The sequence below is a fragment of the Vidua macroura genome, chromosome 3 (assembly GCF_024509145.1).
Source record: "Vidua macroura isolate BioBank_ID:100142 chromosome 3, ASM2450914v1, whole genome shotgun sequence".
NCBI lineage: Eukaryota > Metazoa > Chordata > Aves > Passeriformes > Viduidae > Vidua > Vidua macroura.
In genome coordinates this window covers 91,616,692-91,631,253 of record NC_071573.1, presented here as the reverse complement: position 1 = coordinate 91,631,253, position 14,562 = coordinate 91,616,692, and the positions used below count along the sequence as shown (strand labels likewise).

At 42.5% G+C, this 14,562-nt stretch overlaps 1 protein-coding gene across 1 annotated transcript; it reads right to left on the bottom strand.

The window, feature by feature from the left end:
* Positions 1-2,030: 2,030 nt before the first annotated feature.
* GCM1 (glial cells missing transcription factor 1) lies at positions 2,031-9,617 on the bottom strand. The gene is made up of 6 exons (XM_053973305.1): positions 9,543-9,617; positions 7,763-8,015; positions 6,733-6,845; positions 5,634-5,762; positions 2,677-3,142; positions 2,031-2,218 (listed from the first exon to the last, which is right to left on the bottom strand). The coding sequence occupies exons 1-6, from the start codon at positions 9,615-9,617 to the stop codon at positions 2,031-2,033; spliced, it is 1,224 nt and encodes a 407-aa protein (XP_053829280.1).
* Between the last annotated feature and the right edge of the window lie 4,945 nt (positions 9,618-14,562).

Genomic DNA, 14,562 nt, shown 5'->3' with positions numbered 1-14,562 from the left:
AACACATTGGAAAATTAATTTTTGTGAAGGTCAGAGATGAGATTGGTATATTTGTATTTCAAGGCAAACAGGAACAAATTTGGTGCTATGTTGACCCACTGTGCTGAATATACCTGAAGTGGAGGGAGTTGCTGCCAGCACAGAAGTTGCTTCAAGAGCTTGGAAATTACCCTGGCAGGCTATAAATCTAGAAAGACTTTCTGTATCTAACCTTAGAAAAATCATAAAGATTTAATTTTCTCCTTTTTAAAAATTAATAACCTGTCCTCCTTGAGCCTGAAATGTATTTCTAATGGAAAGAGGCTGGGTGTGACAAATGCTGCATGAATTTTGGGTCCCTCCAAACTGCAGACAGTCCTGCTTGTGCAGGATTACAAACATGGAAGCTGCAAGAAGGCATGGCTCTTTCATGGCAGGGAGCTACTGAGGGAAGCTGAGATAACTGGAATAGGTTTCATTTTGGAAACCTTTTGATTCAGAGTCAAAGGCAAACCAGCAAAAAGGCTCTTCCTTCTCAGGCAGGGAGAAAGATTGGTAGTATTAACTTTTAGGGAGGTTTGGTTGTAATAGACCTTTAGGAAGCCTGTGAAACATAGTGACTGGATGCTACCCATCTTGAAAGACTTGAAGAAATGGTTGGTTTGCAGGAAAGAAAATCAGATGAGTGAAAAAATGCTAACAGCTGGGATTGGAACAGAGAAGCCATGGAACAGGATTGGTTATCAAATCCTCTTTGCTGGAAGTTTCTAAAAATAGAGGAAGTGGTTGGTGAGTGTAAGGGGAACTGATAGAACTTTGGAGTGGAAACAATTACCAAGGAGCCTCCAGTCACACATCTGAATGGCACTACTGCTGAGAGGTGATGCTGGCAGCATTGCAGTGGAGAGGCAAGGAAGTCAGAGGAGAGACAAGATAAGTCAGAGCCAGATGGCCATGGCAGGGGCCATGCCCTGTGTGGTCCCTCACCTGTGTGGCCGGTTTGAGGAATCCCAGCTATGGGACACTGGCCCCAGCAGCCTTGCCACTCCCTAATCCTGCAGCTCACCTCCTGAAGCACAAGTGCTTCATGGCTCCTATTAATTTCTCTTTTTGTATCTTAGAGGTTGTTATAAATGTTGATCAAAGTTTTCTCCTTTGAGTTAAAAATCATAAAACATGCCGAATTTGGAATTAGTGTGGGAGTAATTCACTGACTAAAAAAAAGTTTGGTGAGTTGATCTTCATGTACAATAGTACACTGTTATTGTGTGATCTACATTTAGATTTTTTCCACTTAAATCACTGTGCATCCCGTTTCACAAATTCCAATAAACATTTTTAAACACTCTATAAATACAATTCATTCTTGTCTTGTAAATGTCTCTGAACTATACCAGTCACCAGAAGAGTGACTTCCCTAGCAACTAATATAAAAACTAGGGGGGGGGGGGGGGGGAAGCTAAGACTGAACCTCTTTGATGAACACATGATACGTCCCATTCTGAGGTACTACGAAGTTTTTATTGCCACTTGTTTTGTAATACTGTCCTCCCAGACAATGTGGCTCCATATGTTGTACATGACATCCCCCAGCTCCTCCTTGCAGAAGTGGCAGCAGGGGTGTGTTAGTGACTGCCTCTGCAGGGGAGGTTGGTGGCCCCTGAAACCCAGTCCAGAGAGCAGCAGAGGCATGCAGCAAAGCCATGCAGATGTCAGTTATGGGAAAACGTAAAGGAATCTTTGCCAAAGGTGTCTGAGCCACTAGATTTAGGCAAGAAAATTCCTATTTGGCACCCTAGTTTTTAAACAAATGTAGAGAACTGATGGATCCTGCTGAAACACAGCTTATGGGAGTGGTCAGCAAAGGGAATGATGTATGGAATGGATGCTGAAGGGTTCTTTACAGTCTGCAATGAAAGAAATGAAAAGTGCCTGGAAAAAGCAGCAAGGCACCTTGAATACATACATGTATGAAACTGGGTCCAGCCCTGCAGACAAGGACTTAGGGCAACTGGTGTATTGGACACGATCTGGCAGTGTGCATATGCAGCTCAGAAGCCCAAATGTATCCTGGGCTGCATCAAAAGAAATGTGACCACAGGTGGAGGAGGAGGATTCTCCTCATCTACTCCATTCTCATGAGATCCCATGTGAAGTCCTGCATCCAGCTCTATACAGTGTGAGTACAAGGCTGGTGCAGTGCAGGGACTTAGGTCGGAAGAGAGGCTGCCTGAAGAAGCTGGAAGAGTGCAGAAGGTTGCACGTGACAGTTGTGGTCCTTGAGATCATCCATCTACACCTTCCACAGTCCCACAGGCTTGAACAAGCTGTGTATCGAGGAGGGTGCCAGAATGGCAGCGAGGCAGTCTGTAAGAGAAGCTGATAGCTTTTATTTGATCCATGAAACAGTGGGGGGAAATAGGACTGTTAAATAAAAAGGAACAAAGACAAGCCTTCAGGTATGAAAGCCCCTTCTGGGGCCTGTATGAGGAGCTAAAGTGAGACCTGTTGTGAAGCACTTTCACGTCTGTGTTGCCACAGGGGTGCAGAATTGGACCCATTGCCAGAGGAGGGGTGAGTAGAGACATTTGAACCCAATCACCGTAATGGGCACAGGTTAAAAAACACGTCGTTGTTGCAGTAGTTGGGACAGACTTGGTGCTCTCCCCCACCCCTGTGGGTGGGGCTGTGCCCCACTCGCCGTGGGGCAGGGCCCTCCCTGAGGCGCGGGGTAGGGCGGCAGAGAGAGGCAGCCGCCATTGCAGGCCAGCGGGGATTTCACCCCACAAGATGCATCTCCCAAAGGGCCCGCGTCAGACCTGAAGGGGTCACGGCCACTCTTCGCCATGGGCAGGACGTGCTGGGTGCTGAGGTGGGTGCACTGCTGGGGAGAAGGGGCTGTGCTGGGCACAGCCGCGACACTGCACAGCCTCTCGGCTCTGGGGCTCCTCCTGAAGGATGGGCTTCGGCTCCAGGTCGGTGCCTCTCTGGAGGCCCCATCCTCCTCTGCTGTCCTTGGGAATGGAAACTGCCCAGAGCAGCTGCTCAGCGTTGGCTCCTGGGAGCTTTTGCTTAAATGTCCCCTGAAATTAGCAGGTGGCCTGTGAGCATCCGGGTTGGAAAGAAGCAAAGGCTCCTGTGTCGGCATTGCACCTGTCAGAGACTTGGGAAAGCGAGGCATGGGTTAGTAAAACAAGGTGTGGCGTAGCACCTCTCCTGTGAGCTGCTTGCAAAGGCACTCAGCTAACATGATGGTTGGATTTGATGATCTTAGATGTCTCTTCCAACCTTGACCAGTCTGTGGTTCTGTGAACACAGGTAACAAAGCAGAGGGCATAGCAGAGCCTCCCCCACCATAGTGGGGGTGCCCATGGGCTGTAGGGGCAAACTGAACAAGGCTCCCAGCTCTTGGCTCTGGGTTTGTTTGACCAGTTTTTGCCCAAAGCCTGTTTTCCACTGAAACAGTTGTTTAGACCTTGCACTCACAGCCCTTCAGGTCCACTGCCAGCATATACTGAAGAAGCACCTAAAAATGAAATTATGCTAATACATTTGATACCACAGATTTTTTTTTTCTATGGAGATTGGAAAAGCTAAGTATGATTTTTATACTGATTGTTTTGAAGTGAACTTTTCACTACAAAAATATTCTTCTTCAGCTTTTCTAGAGTCTATTTCTAACTAATAAATTTTCCTATCTTTAGATTTTTTTTTTACCCCACAAACAGAAATTTCATTCAGGTAGGGATCAGCACACAAGAATTATTCTTCTGGGTCTTCTGTTCTGGATATTTCATAACTTCTTTAATTGCTTCAATTATTGTATTATAATTATGCAAACTTTAATTCCTTTCAGAACAGTCATTTCTAATGAGTGCTTGCAAGTCATTCTTCTTTATAATTCTGCTTTTTCATCCATTTAATTATAGTGGTTTTGCAGTCTGCTGGAGCAGCAAAGCTCCTTTCAGTTGTTCTCCACTCACCATGAGAAAAAATTCCAACAATCTGGTGTAGGACCCAGCCCACCTTCAGCTACAGACCCACCATAGGTGCCATAGAGAGACCATCCTATAAATCACTTGCTCTATTTTGGGCTCATACCTTTTTGTGAAGTTCTCCTCCCTGATTTCTTTTGAGCACATTAAAACTGAATCTTTCCAGAATACATTTTCCAGACTGAACACATTAAAACTGAATCTTTTCGGAATATGTTTTTGCAGATTGAGCAACAGAGGTTCTGTGTGACAAATCCGACTCCTGAGTTAGTTGTATCACAGCTAGTTTGGCAAAACACAAATATGATGGGTTATTCCCAAGGAAAACCTGCCATGAACTGGAAAGCCAATGAGAATAAATGGTCTAAGTCTGACTGTACAGAGTCAGAACAGCTGAAGAGCAGGCTCTACTATTAGATGTTTGTGACATCTTTAGTCTAATCCCACACAATTGAAAGTGAAGGCCTCAGGAAGACGTTTTAGGAAGGGAAAGATGAAGGCGTGTCTACAGGAAACTGGACCTAAGCAATAGGCTAACCAACAGGCTCAGTTGTAATAGAGAGAAAGCCACGTGGCTCAGTCATATTTCCTAGGTAGAAACTGTTTCAGTGTTCATGGAGACAGAACTAAACCAGTGATAGGAAAAGCATTGCTGCTGTATTTGTTAGACAATTGGACAGATCAGTTGGTTCTTCTTATGCTTTTGTTCCCAGGCACTTGTGTCAAGAGATTCTGGTTTTTAGTGTTCTCCTGAGTATTTCCAGTAGAAATAGCTGCAGCTTCTAAATTCACATTCTATTCAAATGGGTTTAACTTCCTGTGTGCAAATTTTTATCTGCTTTTTGGGTTCCAAGATCCCCTTGCTTCTCCATGTTGTCCACTTAAGAAATCTGTCCCCACCCAGAGCAATTATCCCTTCTGTGTGTGGCTCAAAGGCCGTGGATTACTATCCCTAACATGAGGTTGGGGGAATGCACCACCCCTAACATATCAAAAGACAAACTGCATGTGAATACTGGTGATGACAATTGAGCTTAACACAGCCTTTGCAATGAAGGTCACTGGGATTCCCTCCATCAGTCATGCAGCAGTCCCAAGGATCTCTGGAGATGCTTTCACAAGTGTTTCCACACCCATCAGAGCTAATGTTTTAACATCAATGTTTCAGAAAGTCCTTCAAAGCACTCTTTTGCCTTCAAACCAGGCAAACCAGATACAGGTTATGCATCTTCCACTTCTTAACCTTGCCAAAACTCAAGGGGAACAGCCAGAGGTGGAGGATGCCTTCGCCTTTCTAAGTAGTGCCAAGAAATGGGAAAAGAGGCAATGGGCAGAAACTAATGCACAGGAAGTTCCACATGAATGGTGATGAAGCTTAGCCTGTCCTGCAGCCCTGCTTTGTTTACCAGTGTAGATGCAATCCCCTGCTGCCAGCAGGTGCAAATTTGCTCTGGAGAGGAGGTGCTGGCAGTGGATGACAGTGCTAAGGAGAGCAGGATGCTCAGGACAGCCCTGGTCCTTCTTGGCCTGATCATGGGCATGCAGAATGTGGAGATGTAAAGCCTGCTCCCACCCAGACCCAAAGCCCCGATAGTCTCCACCATGCCTTGAACCACAGATCGCTTGACCAAAATTTTGTTGACCAATAGCAAGAGTTACCTCAATCTCCTGTATTCTTTTTAGTCTTAGAGAAGATGGAGAAAAAGCTGTCTTTGCTTTTTGGATTGATCTTCTTGCTTCTGCTTCTAGTTTTGTTTCTGGACGTGGATGGTCGTGAGCTCCTTTGGACTTTAGAAAGTAATTATAGTATATTAAAGGCAGAAACAACCTTGTTAATCTTAAGGGAACAGAATTTATACCACAGGCCAAAATCACATATTATGGCCTAATTTAATGCTTTGTATTTAATAGGATTTAGTTACTGTGCGCTCAAATAATAAACATATCCCAGATGAAGTGGGATGGGGTAGAAACCCTTTGAAATAATAAAATCAGTGCACCACATTTATTTGTAGAATACAGTCCCCCCATCAGAGCCCCAGCTGAAGCCAGAGGTCATCTGCAGCTTGGCTACAGTGTCTCTGCACTCACTTTAATTCTTCTTAGAATTTAGCCATATTTATCTGAACATTAATTTCCATTAGCTTCCACAGAGAATTAATTTTATTTAGCCTGCACGTAAGTAAAAGAGTGGAAAACAGGAAAGTGGTTATGTTACTAAACCAGGACTACAGCTTCCAGAAATAATGCCCATTATTTAGACACTTGCATACACTGTGTTCCAGATATAAGTTACATATAATACATAGATGGCAGTTTCCATAGACAGTCCCTTGGGTATAACCATTTCCTGTTCCAAGATTCCCTCACGATTATGTACAGTGCCTTGGAGAAGGAGAAGAGAAGGATACAGTATTTCTGACTTTTGAGGATTTGTTTGTTCCTATGTACCTGAGGCAAAACACTTCAAGTTTTCACAGAAGCCTAAATAAAAAACACGCTGTGCTGTAAAATTACAGTAGCATAGGTTAATTTAGGCTGGAAGGGCCCTCTAGCTCAACCTCCTGCTCAGGCAGGACTAACTTCAGAGTTAGATCAGGTTACTTTGGACCTTGTGAAAATTTTTTCTCCTTACAGTCATTTGACCTTGTCATATTCAATAACCCCTATTTGTTGGGACAAAAAAAATTGCTAAATAAAACTTAAAATACTAGTCTTTAAAATTAACTTGCATAATGTTAGGTAATTTTATACCAACCTGGAAAAATATGAATTGGCCTTCATGCCTCCAGAAGTTGGTAACTGGGTAACCACCATGGCCTCTGCAGGAAAGGAGCTGCAGTGGTCCATTGCAGTTTGGACAGCATTTCCCTGGAGCAAGGATAGAGGAAAACATTTTCTATACAACACCAGTTAGATGAATCCCATGTGATACAATGGTTCATTGCTGGCAGATTGCCACTTCTGGTTTGGTCCTCAAAAATTATTGAGAGAAACTATACTAAAAACTTCCAAACATAAGCAAAAATCAATATAAACAAACTAATCATTGCCTTTTTCTTCTGTCTGTTATTAAATACAAACTTCCAAAATTATTTCTATTAAAATGTAATTACAATTTTATCATTTATTATCATGGCCAGTTTTAGTTTTTCGCTTGTTAGTTTTTCTGGTCTCAGTGAGCACCTGAGTAATACCTTTCTTTAGCTAAATGTACATCAAATCCAGAAATCAGTATGTGCTAGCTCTACTGAGCAATCACAATTGTTTGGAATGGTCTTCTTGTTAAAAATGTGTGTGCAGCTCATGTTCTCTGTTTGCATTGTCTTGCTCCAGTGACGTGACTGTGGGGCCTATTTTCCAGTCATCACAGTTTATGAGCAACCTCTTTCCTGCAAGAGTTGCCTCCTGAGTTACTCTTGGGCCAGTGCAATAATGAAGCCAACACTCAGGTGGGCAGGAACATCCGGGTAGTGCAGGAACTGCCTGCGCTGCACAGCTTTCTCAGTACCCTCACTCATGGGCCTGAGAAGGCTGGGAACCAATCCCTAACCAGCAGAAACAGAGATTAAAAAATGATTAGAAAGAAAAGGAAAACAAACAAGCAGATGACTATGCCCCAACCATAAGAAGTGTGAAATGCGGTGTTCCAGTCAAGAGTTGCATTGGAATATAAGGAATGGCAGAAGGAAGGCTGGGTAATCCAGAGGGTATCCTATACTTTGATTTCTGCTATGTTGTGTTCACTTATGAACTGCCATACAGTGAACTGCCATGTTTGTACTCACGCTGTTGTTTCTGCCTGGCTTTATCACATATGGCTGGTCTTAGGTAGATTTTCTTCCCATCCAAGGTAGAGCAGTTGTTACCACAAACCACCACCCCAAGGCAGGACTTCTTTAAGATGCGAGAGTTGTGGTTGTTGGTGTTTCTCATTGCCCAACTGCTGTGGTGCCTCTGAGCATTTTTATCCTCTGAGCTATAGATATGTTTTACATAGGAATCTGGCCATTCTTGAAACCAGTCTGTCTGGCTCACATGCTGTGGAAAAAGCAAAGCAAGCCTTAGGCTGGGGAAGAGAAAAGCTTGTCCAGGAGCTGAGCAGAGTTGGACCTCTGCTGGGTTTCCTCTAGCCTAGGTGACTTTAGGACCCTGGCAGGTGATGCTGGTTGTCAGGAGGGAGCAGTGGAGATAAGGCAGGAAAAATGCAGATCTCTGTGGCTCCCCGCAGGCCCCAGAGCATCAGGAAGGCCTGGCCAGGAGCTTTCACCCAACCAACCAACCAAAAATAATAAAAAACACAAAAAACCCAAACCAAACAAACAAAAAAACAAAAACCCACAAACAAACAAACAAAAAAAAAACCCCAAAAAACCCAAAAAAAACCCCACCATGAACAAACATCAAGCCTCAAGGACAACAGAGTAAGCAGCAATAAAAATAAAACTGGGAAAAAAAAACCCCAAAGACCCAAATACACGTCACATCAGTGTGCATCAGGGGGTATAGTCAATACAGTAAAATGCAGTAAGCTGTAAAGCATCTACCATACCTGATTATGATTTTGAGGGAAAAGTTCTTGTAAAGGATACAAAAGCTTAGTAGAAATTTCCTTTAAATTGCTAATCCCAGGACTGAGAGCCATGACAGCAGTAAGAACACCAACCAAGAAGAGAAAAATTCCCATGCTCCCCTGCTAGCCACTGGATAGTGTAGGGAAGGGTGTCCATGAGGCTTCCAGACTGAAATGCAGGTGAAGGTGACCTTGGGCTGAAGAGCAGGGAAGGGGACATCCTGAAACATGAGGCTTTGGGCAAACAGCACTCTTATAGTAGGGAGGAGGCTGGGATCCAGTAAGAAGGCAGGGCTGGGAGTTGAAAGGCAGAGCTGGATGCTGAAGGACTGCAGCAGGAGGAATCTGGCAGAAATATGCAGAGCTGAGGGACAGGGAAATGACATTGGTGCGCAGGGTGTGTGGGCTTTCAGTGGAGAGCGTGGTTGAAACTTTAAGAGAACTAGAAAAGGACAGAGGGAGGGGAAGATCACTACTGTGCCTCTCAGCAAACCTCTGCAAACATGAAGCAAGGGTTCCCTAGGTGCTCATGAAAAGACTTACCTCCATGTGGGAAGACAGCTCTGGAGCTGGAGCCCAATCTGCAATGAGACTGAACACCCACAGCTGCAAGGCAGTGGTGGGTGCTGTGCTCCCTTCTCAAAAAAACACTACCCAGGGCAAAAAGCAAGTCCTGGACAGCTCTAATTAAGTGCTCACAGCAGGAAGCACCTTTCTTTCCTCTGCTTTCTCTGCACCTAATCCACCAGTGAAAAGAACGCCTTTGCAGCATTGCTATATTTCATGCATCAACAGCTCTTTCAATAAAACATTTAAGGAGAAATGCATGGAAATGTCAATGTTTTCCCAATATTTTCTAGCAAAACACTCCCCCATACCTCGAAGTGACAAAGAGTATAAAGGCAACGAGTCATAGATGACTGAGAAAGCTTTTAAGATCAGTGGTGGAGGTGACTCATCAGAACAAAATAAATTTCTAAGACACAGACACGTACCTGGGGAAGTTTGATGTCATTGATATCCCAACTTGTCATTTCTCCATGTTGGGAAGCAGAGCCCTCCTGCTCCATAACAGAATCATCTGCACCTTTCAGCTTTTTTGAATTCTTTCCCAAAGTTAGCAAGAAAGTTGCTCCTGGCTGCTTTTGAAGTTGCCTGGCTGTCAGCAGTCTCAAGCAGTTTACAACCAGGAAGCTGTTTCCTGAAGCTAAATGATAGAGAGGCTGCTCATTAAAGATAAAAATCAGTGTTCTTCTGCCAGAAAAACTTGTTCCATTAAAAGTTTTGCAAGCCAGCAGGGCAGTGGAAAATATAGCTGAGAGATAGCTTGTGATGTTACAGAGACATCATTAGCAGCAAGCAAATCGTGCTTGTGGCACCTGATTTGCTTTGCTCAATCTCCTCTCATACCAAGTTTATAACCATGTAACTCTGCTCACAGGCTCTTTCTACATCGGATCCAACTCTGGCTCTGCTTTCCCAGAGCCAAACTCACTGAACAGCTCAGCAGCTGTTGACGGGTCTTTGAGTCGCTCCTTACCTATTTCGTGCTCTGCATCTGACAAAGGTGGCAAAAGAGGGGTCTGCTCCATCACTTCAGGAGAAACGGTGCTCAACCATTTCAAATATTGCTGGTATCTCTGAGAGCTTACCAGTTGCACCAGGGAAGTATAGAAAAGGAGGTTGGGCTATCTGCATTTTCCTATTTCAATGGCAGACTGAAAAAGAACCCCACCAAGGTATGGTTTTTAAAACCAAAAGGTTTTCCCTGAATTTTTTTAAAGTATGTGGCTGCCCTACTCTGAATTTCAGTACAAGCCAAGCTTAATAAAATACTGTGTTGGTTTTATCTGGGGTAGAGTTCACTTTCTTCATGGCTGATACAGGGCAGTTTTGGATTTGTTCTGAACATAGGGTTGATAATATAGAGATGTTTTTAAGTTTGATCCTCAGGGATCCCATGCATGAAAAACTTTGTTTCCTTTGCTAAGGAGAGAAAAGGTGAATCACTTTTCTATGTCTGGAAACTGGGAAAGTTTCAGTGTTTTCAGGAAGGTCACTATAGTTATGCCAGTTAAAGATTTATTAAAGACTACTGAGTAGTGAGAGAAGTAAAATCTACCTGATCATCCAATTCATAGACCTTCAAAAGCATAATATATTTTATTGTTGTTTCTGGCTCTGCATATATGTATGGCCTTTGGAATGTGATTTAGCCTCCATGTCCTTAGTTTACTTATTTATAGAACACCTTTGATCTTACTTTCTCATGTTATATTATCACCTCTAAAGGAAGACTTTGTAGATTTTTGCAGAGCACTTGAGACATTTGGCTGTGTGCTTCTGTGGCAGCATAGTCAGAGCACCATTGCCCCATGTTGTGACTCAGATTATGGGGAAGAAAGAAGCAAAACATCCTGCACAGAAACAGATTCCTACAGAGGGGGCCTGGTAGTCAGCACCAGGCTGAATCAGGAATCTGAACTGAGGGCACTGTACTGGGAGGGCAACCAACAGGTTCAAATAGGATGTTAGTACAGAGGAGAAGGGAGCACAGTAAATCAGGAATAAAAACCTCTGTAAGAAACAGTAGGTCTCCATGTATTTTCCTACTGTGCTACAGTGAAAATGGAGATGGTAAGGTCAGGACAAATGAAATACGAGCTGCATTAGAAAACTGAGTTTAATTTGCTAAACTAATCACCCTTGACTACTGTGTGCTCTACAACATGAATTGATTTGTTACACAATTCAAAATTATAGTCTCATTGCTTTTAAAATTACTTTTCTGAATGAGATGGCTTGGAAATTGATTTTTAATTTTCTTCATTAGAGATAATGGAATATTTCTTCTTTATACTATATTAATAGGGCTAAAGCAATAATGAAATATTACCTTAAATATTAACAAAAGGCACAGATAATTTCATAATAATGCACACAAAAAATGAAGTTCAAGAGAATTATACATATTTAACTACTTGCAGGTAAAGCCTTCCACTACTTATTTCTCTAGACTCTTGTGCTACAGCATTACTACTAATGTTGCTGTGATATGTCATGGAAGTTGAACACTAGGCAAGACAAAGTCAAAAACATAGGAAAGAAATAAAATTTGAAGATCTGCTATTTAATTCTTATTTCTATATAACATCTGGATAGGTTACAATAAATTTAGAAAGAGAATTAAGCCATATATTTTATGACTTAACTAGCAAGGATTTGTAAAATTTCCTCTATTTTCCTTGCAAGTACTTGGTGTTAACCACTTAGGAAAAGGATTTTGAATTTTTAAAATAAATAATGTATATTACTAATTTACATGAGCCTATTGGTTAAATTAATTCAATATCATCTGCGAAATCTTATTTGGAAGGACAGTCTGGGAGACCATAAGCACAGATAGATTTCAGCAGTTCTTCAGCAACCATCTACAACAAGAGATTTGAGGACTGAAAAAGGCCTGGAGCTCTAAAAGGCTTCTTGCACTCAGGCTCCTGCGCTGGAGGGGGCTGTGCAACCCCACAGAGCAGCACCCGAGGAAAGCAGATGTCCCTGCCCTCTGGTGTCCAGCTGACAGGCTCTGCCGCAGGGCGGTGCCTGGCAGCAGGAACACGTGGATGTCACCTGTCACAGGGCAGTCTCCAGGTCAGGCTCCTTTCTTGCATCATTTTACCAGCACACAAAGAAGGTTCTTTAGTCAGTGCTTCCATCAGTCTTCCTTTTGCTCTTTGGTGTCATCTTTCAGTGATGACAACCTTTCAGTGACGTCAGGTGCAGTCAGTGGAGCTTTACCTGGGCTGAGTTACCTGTCCCACCAGCAGCCTATGTTGCACTGTCTTCCATGGCTGCCTTTGTGCCTTGCCTCAAGTTCATGATTTTCTCTGACACTGAAAGTTTCACCCTGCTGCGGGAGCTCTCCTGCCTCTGCTTCGCTGCCGCTGTTTGCCTTTGCATGCCTCTCGTCCCACTTTTATTACTGCAGAGTTCCTGTGATGCTGCTCCACAGGAACCAAGGAATGTGCATATTTATACCAATACTACTGATATTCCTTGAGAAATATTGCTCCAGACTGGCCTGACGTTTTTACTCTTTTTCAAATAAATTCTGTAAACTTAAAAATAACAACAAGTTTATCTTGCAGTTCAGCCTTTCTATTTGATAACTGTGGCAGCAGGATGAAGCAATATGACTCTCTCCCAGATGCAGAGCATAAACTCACTGCAAACAGACATGTCATTTATAATGAGAAGACAGTTTCTGTCTGTGGAAAAATGCACTAGGGATGCTGTGTATTTTCAATAAGCAACGAGACAAACTTTTTTTTTTCAGATTGTCCTGACATATCCTCAACTTGGCTGCCTCTATATTCAACATCATTTGAAATGCTTATGCTATCTTCACCATTCAGTATCCAAAAGTGGAAGCTCCTCCCCTGTGATCTGGGTTTCAGAAGGAAGATGGACATATTTTGAGGTGGAAGTACTTTTAAATCCTTGGTTGGTTTTGTTTATACTTTGTTTCTCTTTAATTCTTTTCTCAAAATTGTTATTTTAATGGCCCTTGAGATCTATAACAGCTAATGAGCTCATCTTTTTGTTCAGTTACCATACTTCTGAATTCTGGACTGCTCTGGATAAGAAGTCAGTTGTAGGTGGTGTAGTTATCCTGGCTTTGCTGCTTCAGTCACATTCACTGAACAATTTTAAAAAATGCTTTTTAAAAGAAGTTTTGGTTTCCTACCTTTTCCAAACATCCTCTTTCTAGAGCACTGTCTCAGGTGACAGTCTGCAGGCTTCTCTGAGGTTGTCACATCACGTAACACAGACATATCTACACCACAGATTGTAAACCAGACAGGTTAGCACAGAGATCATCTCAAAGCTCAAACATTGATTAATTGATTAATTGGCCTCTTTTTTCTTACATCACTCCTGCCCTCATGGGCTCAGGCCACTGCTCAGTACAGACACTCAGGGTGTCTGCCAGAGTGCCTGGGAGGTGCTGTGTACTCCTGCCTGTACTGCACAGACTAAGGATGGACACACGGACCATCTACTAAGGGGATATTCAAATCCTGCTCTTGGGATGGTAATTTCTCGAACAGCTCTTACTCAGTTGCCTGCAACCATCTTAGTTTTTCCTCTGTCAGTTGAACAGTCATTTGGCTTCAATATTCTCATTTTTCATTTTCTATTTTACATTTCTGGCTATTTCCAGCAGAGAGATGCAGCTGGGGGCATGATTTTTCACAGGCTCTACCACATGAGGTTCATGTCTGCACACTTGTATTGCATAGAGTAAATATTTTTGCCAGGCCTCTCAGTCCCTCTGCTTGAGGAACCTGATATTCATCCACATCTGAATTAGGTTCCAAGCTGTGTTCTCTCAGCTGAGAGCCTAGTATAGTTGAATGACTTACTATTGAACAGAATAGTATCAATAATCTGGGTTTTGTTTGTTTGTTTGTTTGTTTGTTTTCTTTTTCTCCAGGACAGTGTTTTAGTATCAAATTCTGGGAGTGTTGTCTTTTGCTGCCATGTGAAGAACATAGCTCCAAGTGAAAGGTTTGAGGCCTGAGGTCATTTTAATCATTGTTTGGAATGCTTGAGTATATACAAATACACATTTCATTTTATTTCTTGGTATCTCTTTATTAAAACTGTGAGATATGATTCTTTGGCAGTGGAGTCTAGGTTTTTATTTATTTTATTGACCTCTTTATTTTTCTGTCCTAACATATCAGACACTGCAAAACATGCAATGCTCTAGACATCATATTAACTTACTGGTGTAAAATTCATGATAGCTATTCCACAGATGCAAAAACACCAGGGCAATATATTAGCATTAGTGTTTTGATGCTATAAAAAATGTAGGTCTGGGTAAAATTTTGGCTTAATTTGTTCATCTTTCTGACCGTATAAACTATCTGTCTTCTTTTGTGGGGTTTGTTGGTTTGTTTGTTTTTGTGGTTTTTTTTCACTAAGATCATAAATTCACATGCTTTAGCT

Excerpts from the sequence above, each read along its gene's own strand:
- GCM1 (XM_053973305.1), bottom strand. The coding sequence starts at position 9,617 with ATGGAGCAGGAGGGCTCTGCTTCCCAACATGGAGAAATGACAAGTTGG. Across the intron at positions 5,763-6,732 it reads GCCAATTCATATTTTTCCAG|TCCAAAGGAGCTCACGACCA; the intron begins GTTGGTATAAAA and ends TACTTTCTAAAG. Across the intron at positions 3,143-5,633 it reads AAAGAATACAGGAGATTGAG|TCTCTGACAGGTGCAATGCC; the intron begins GTAACTCTTGCT and ends CGCTTTCCCAAG.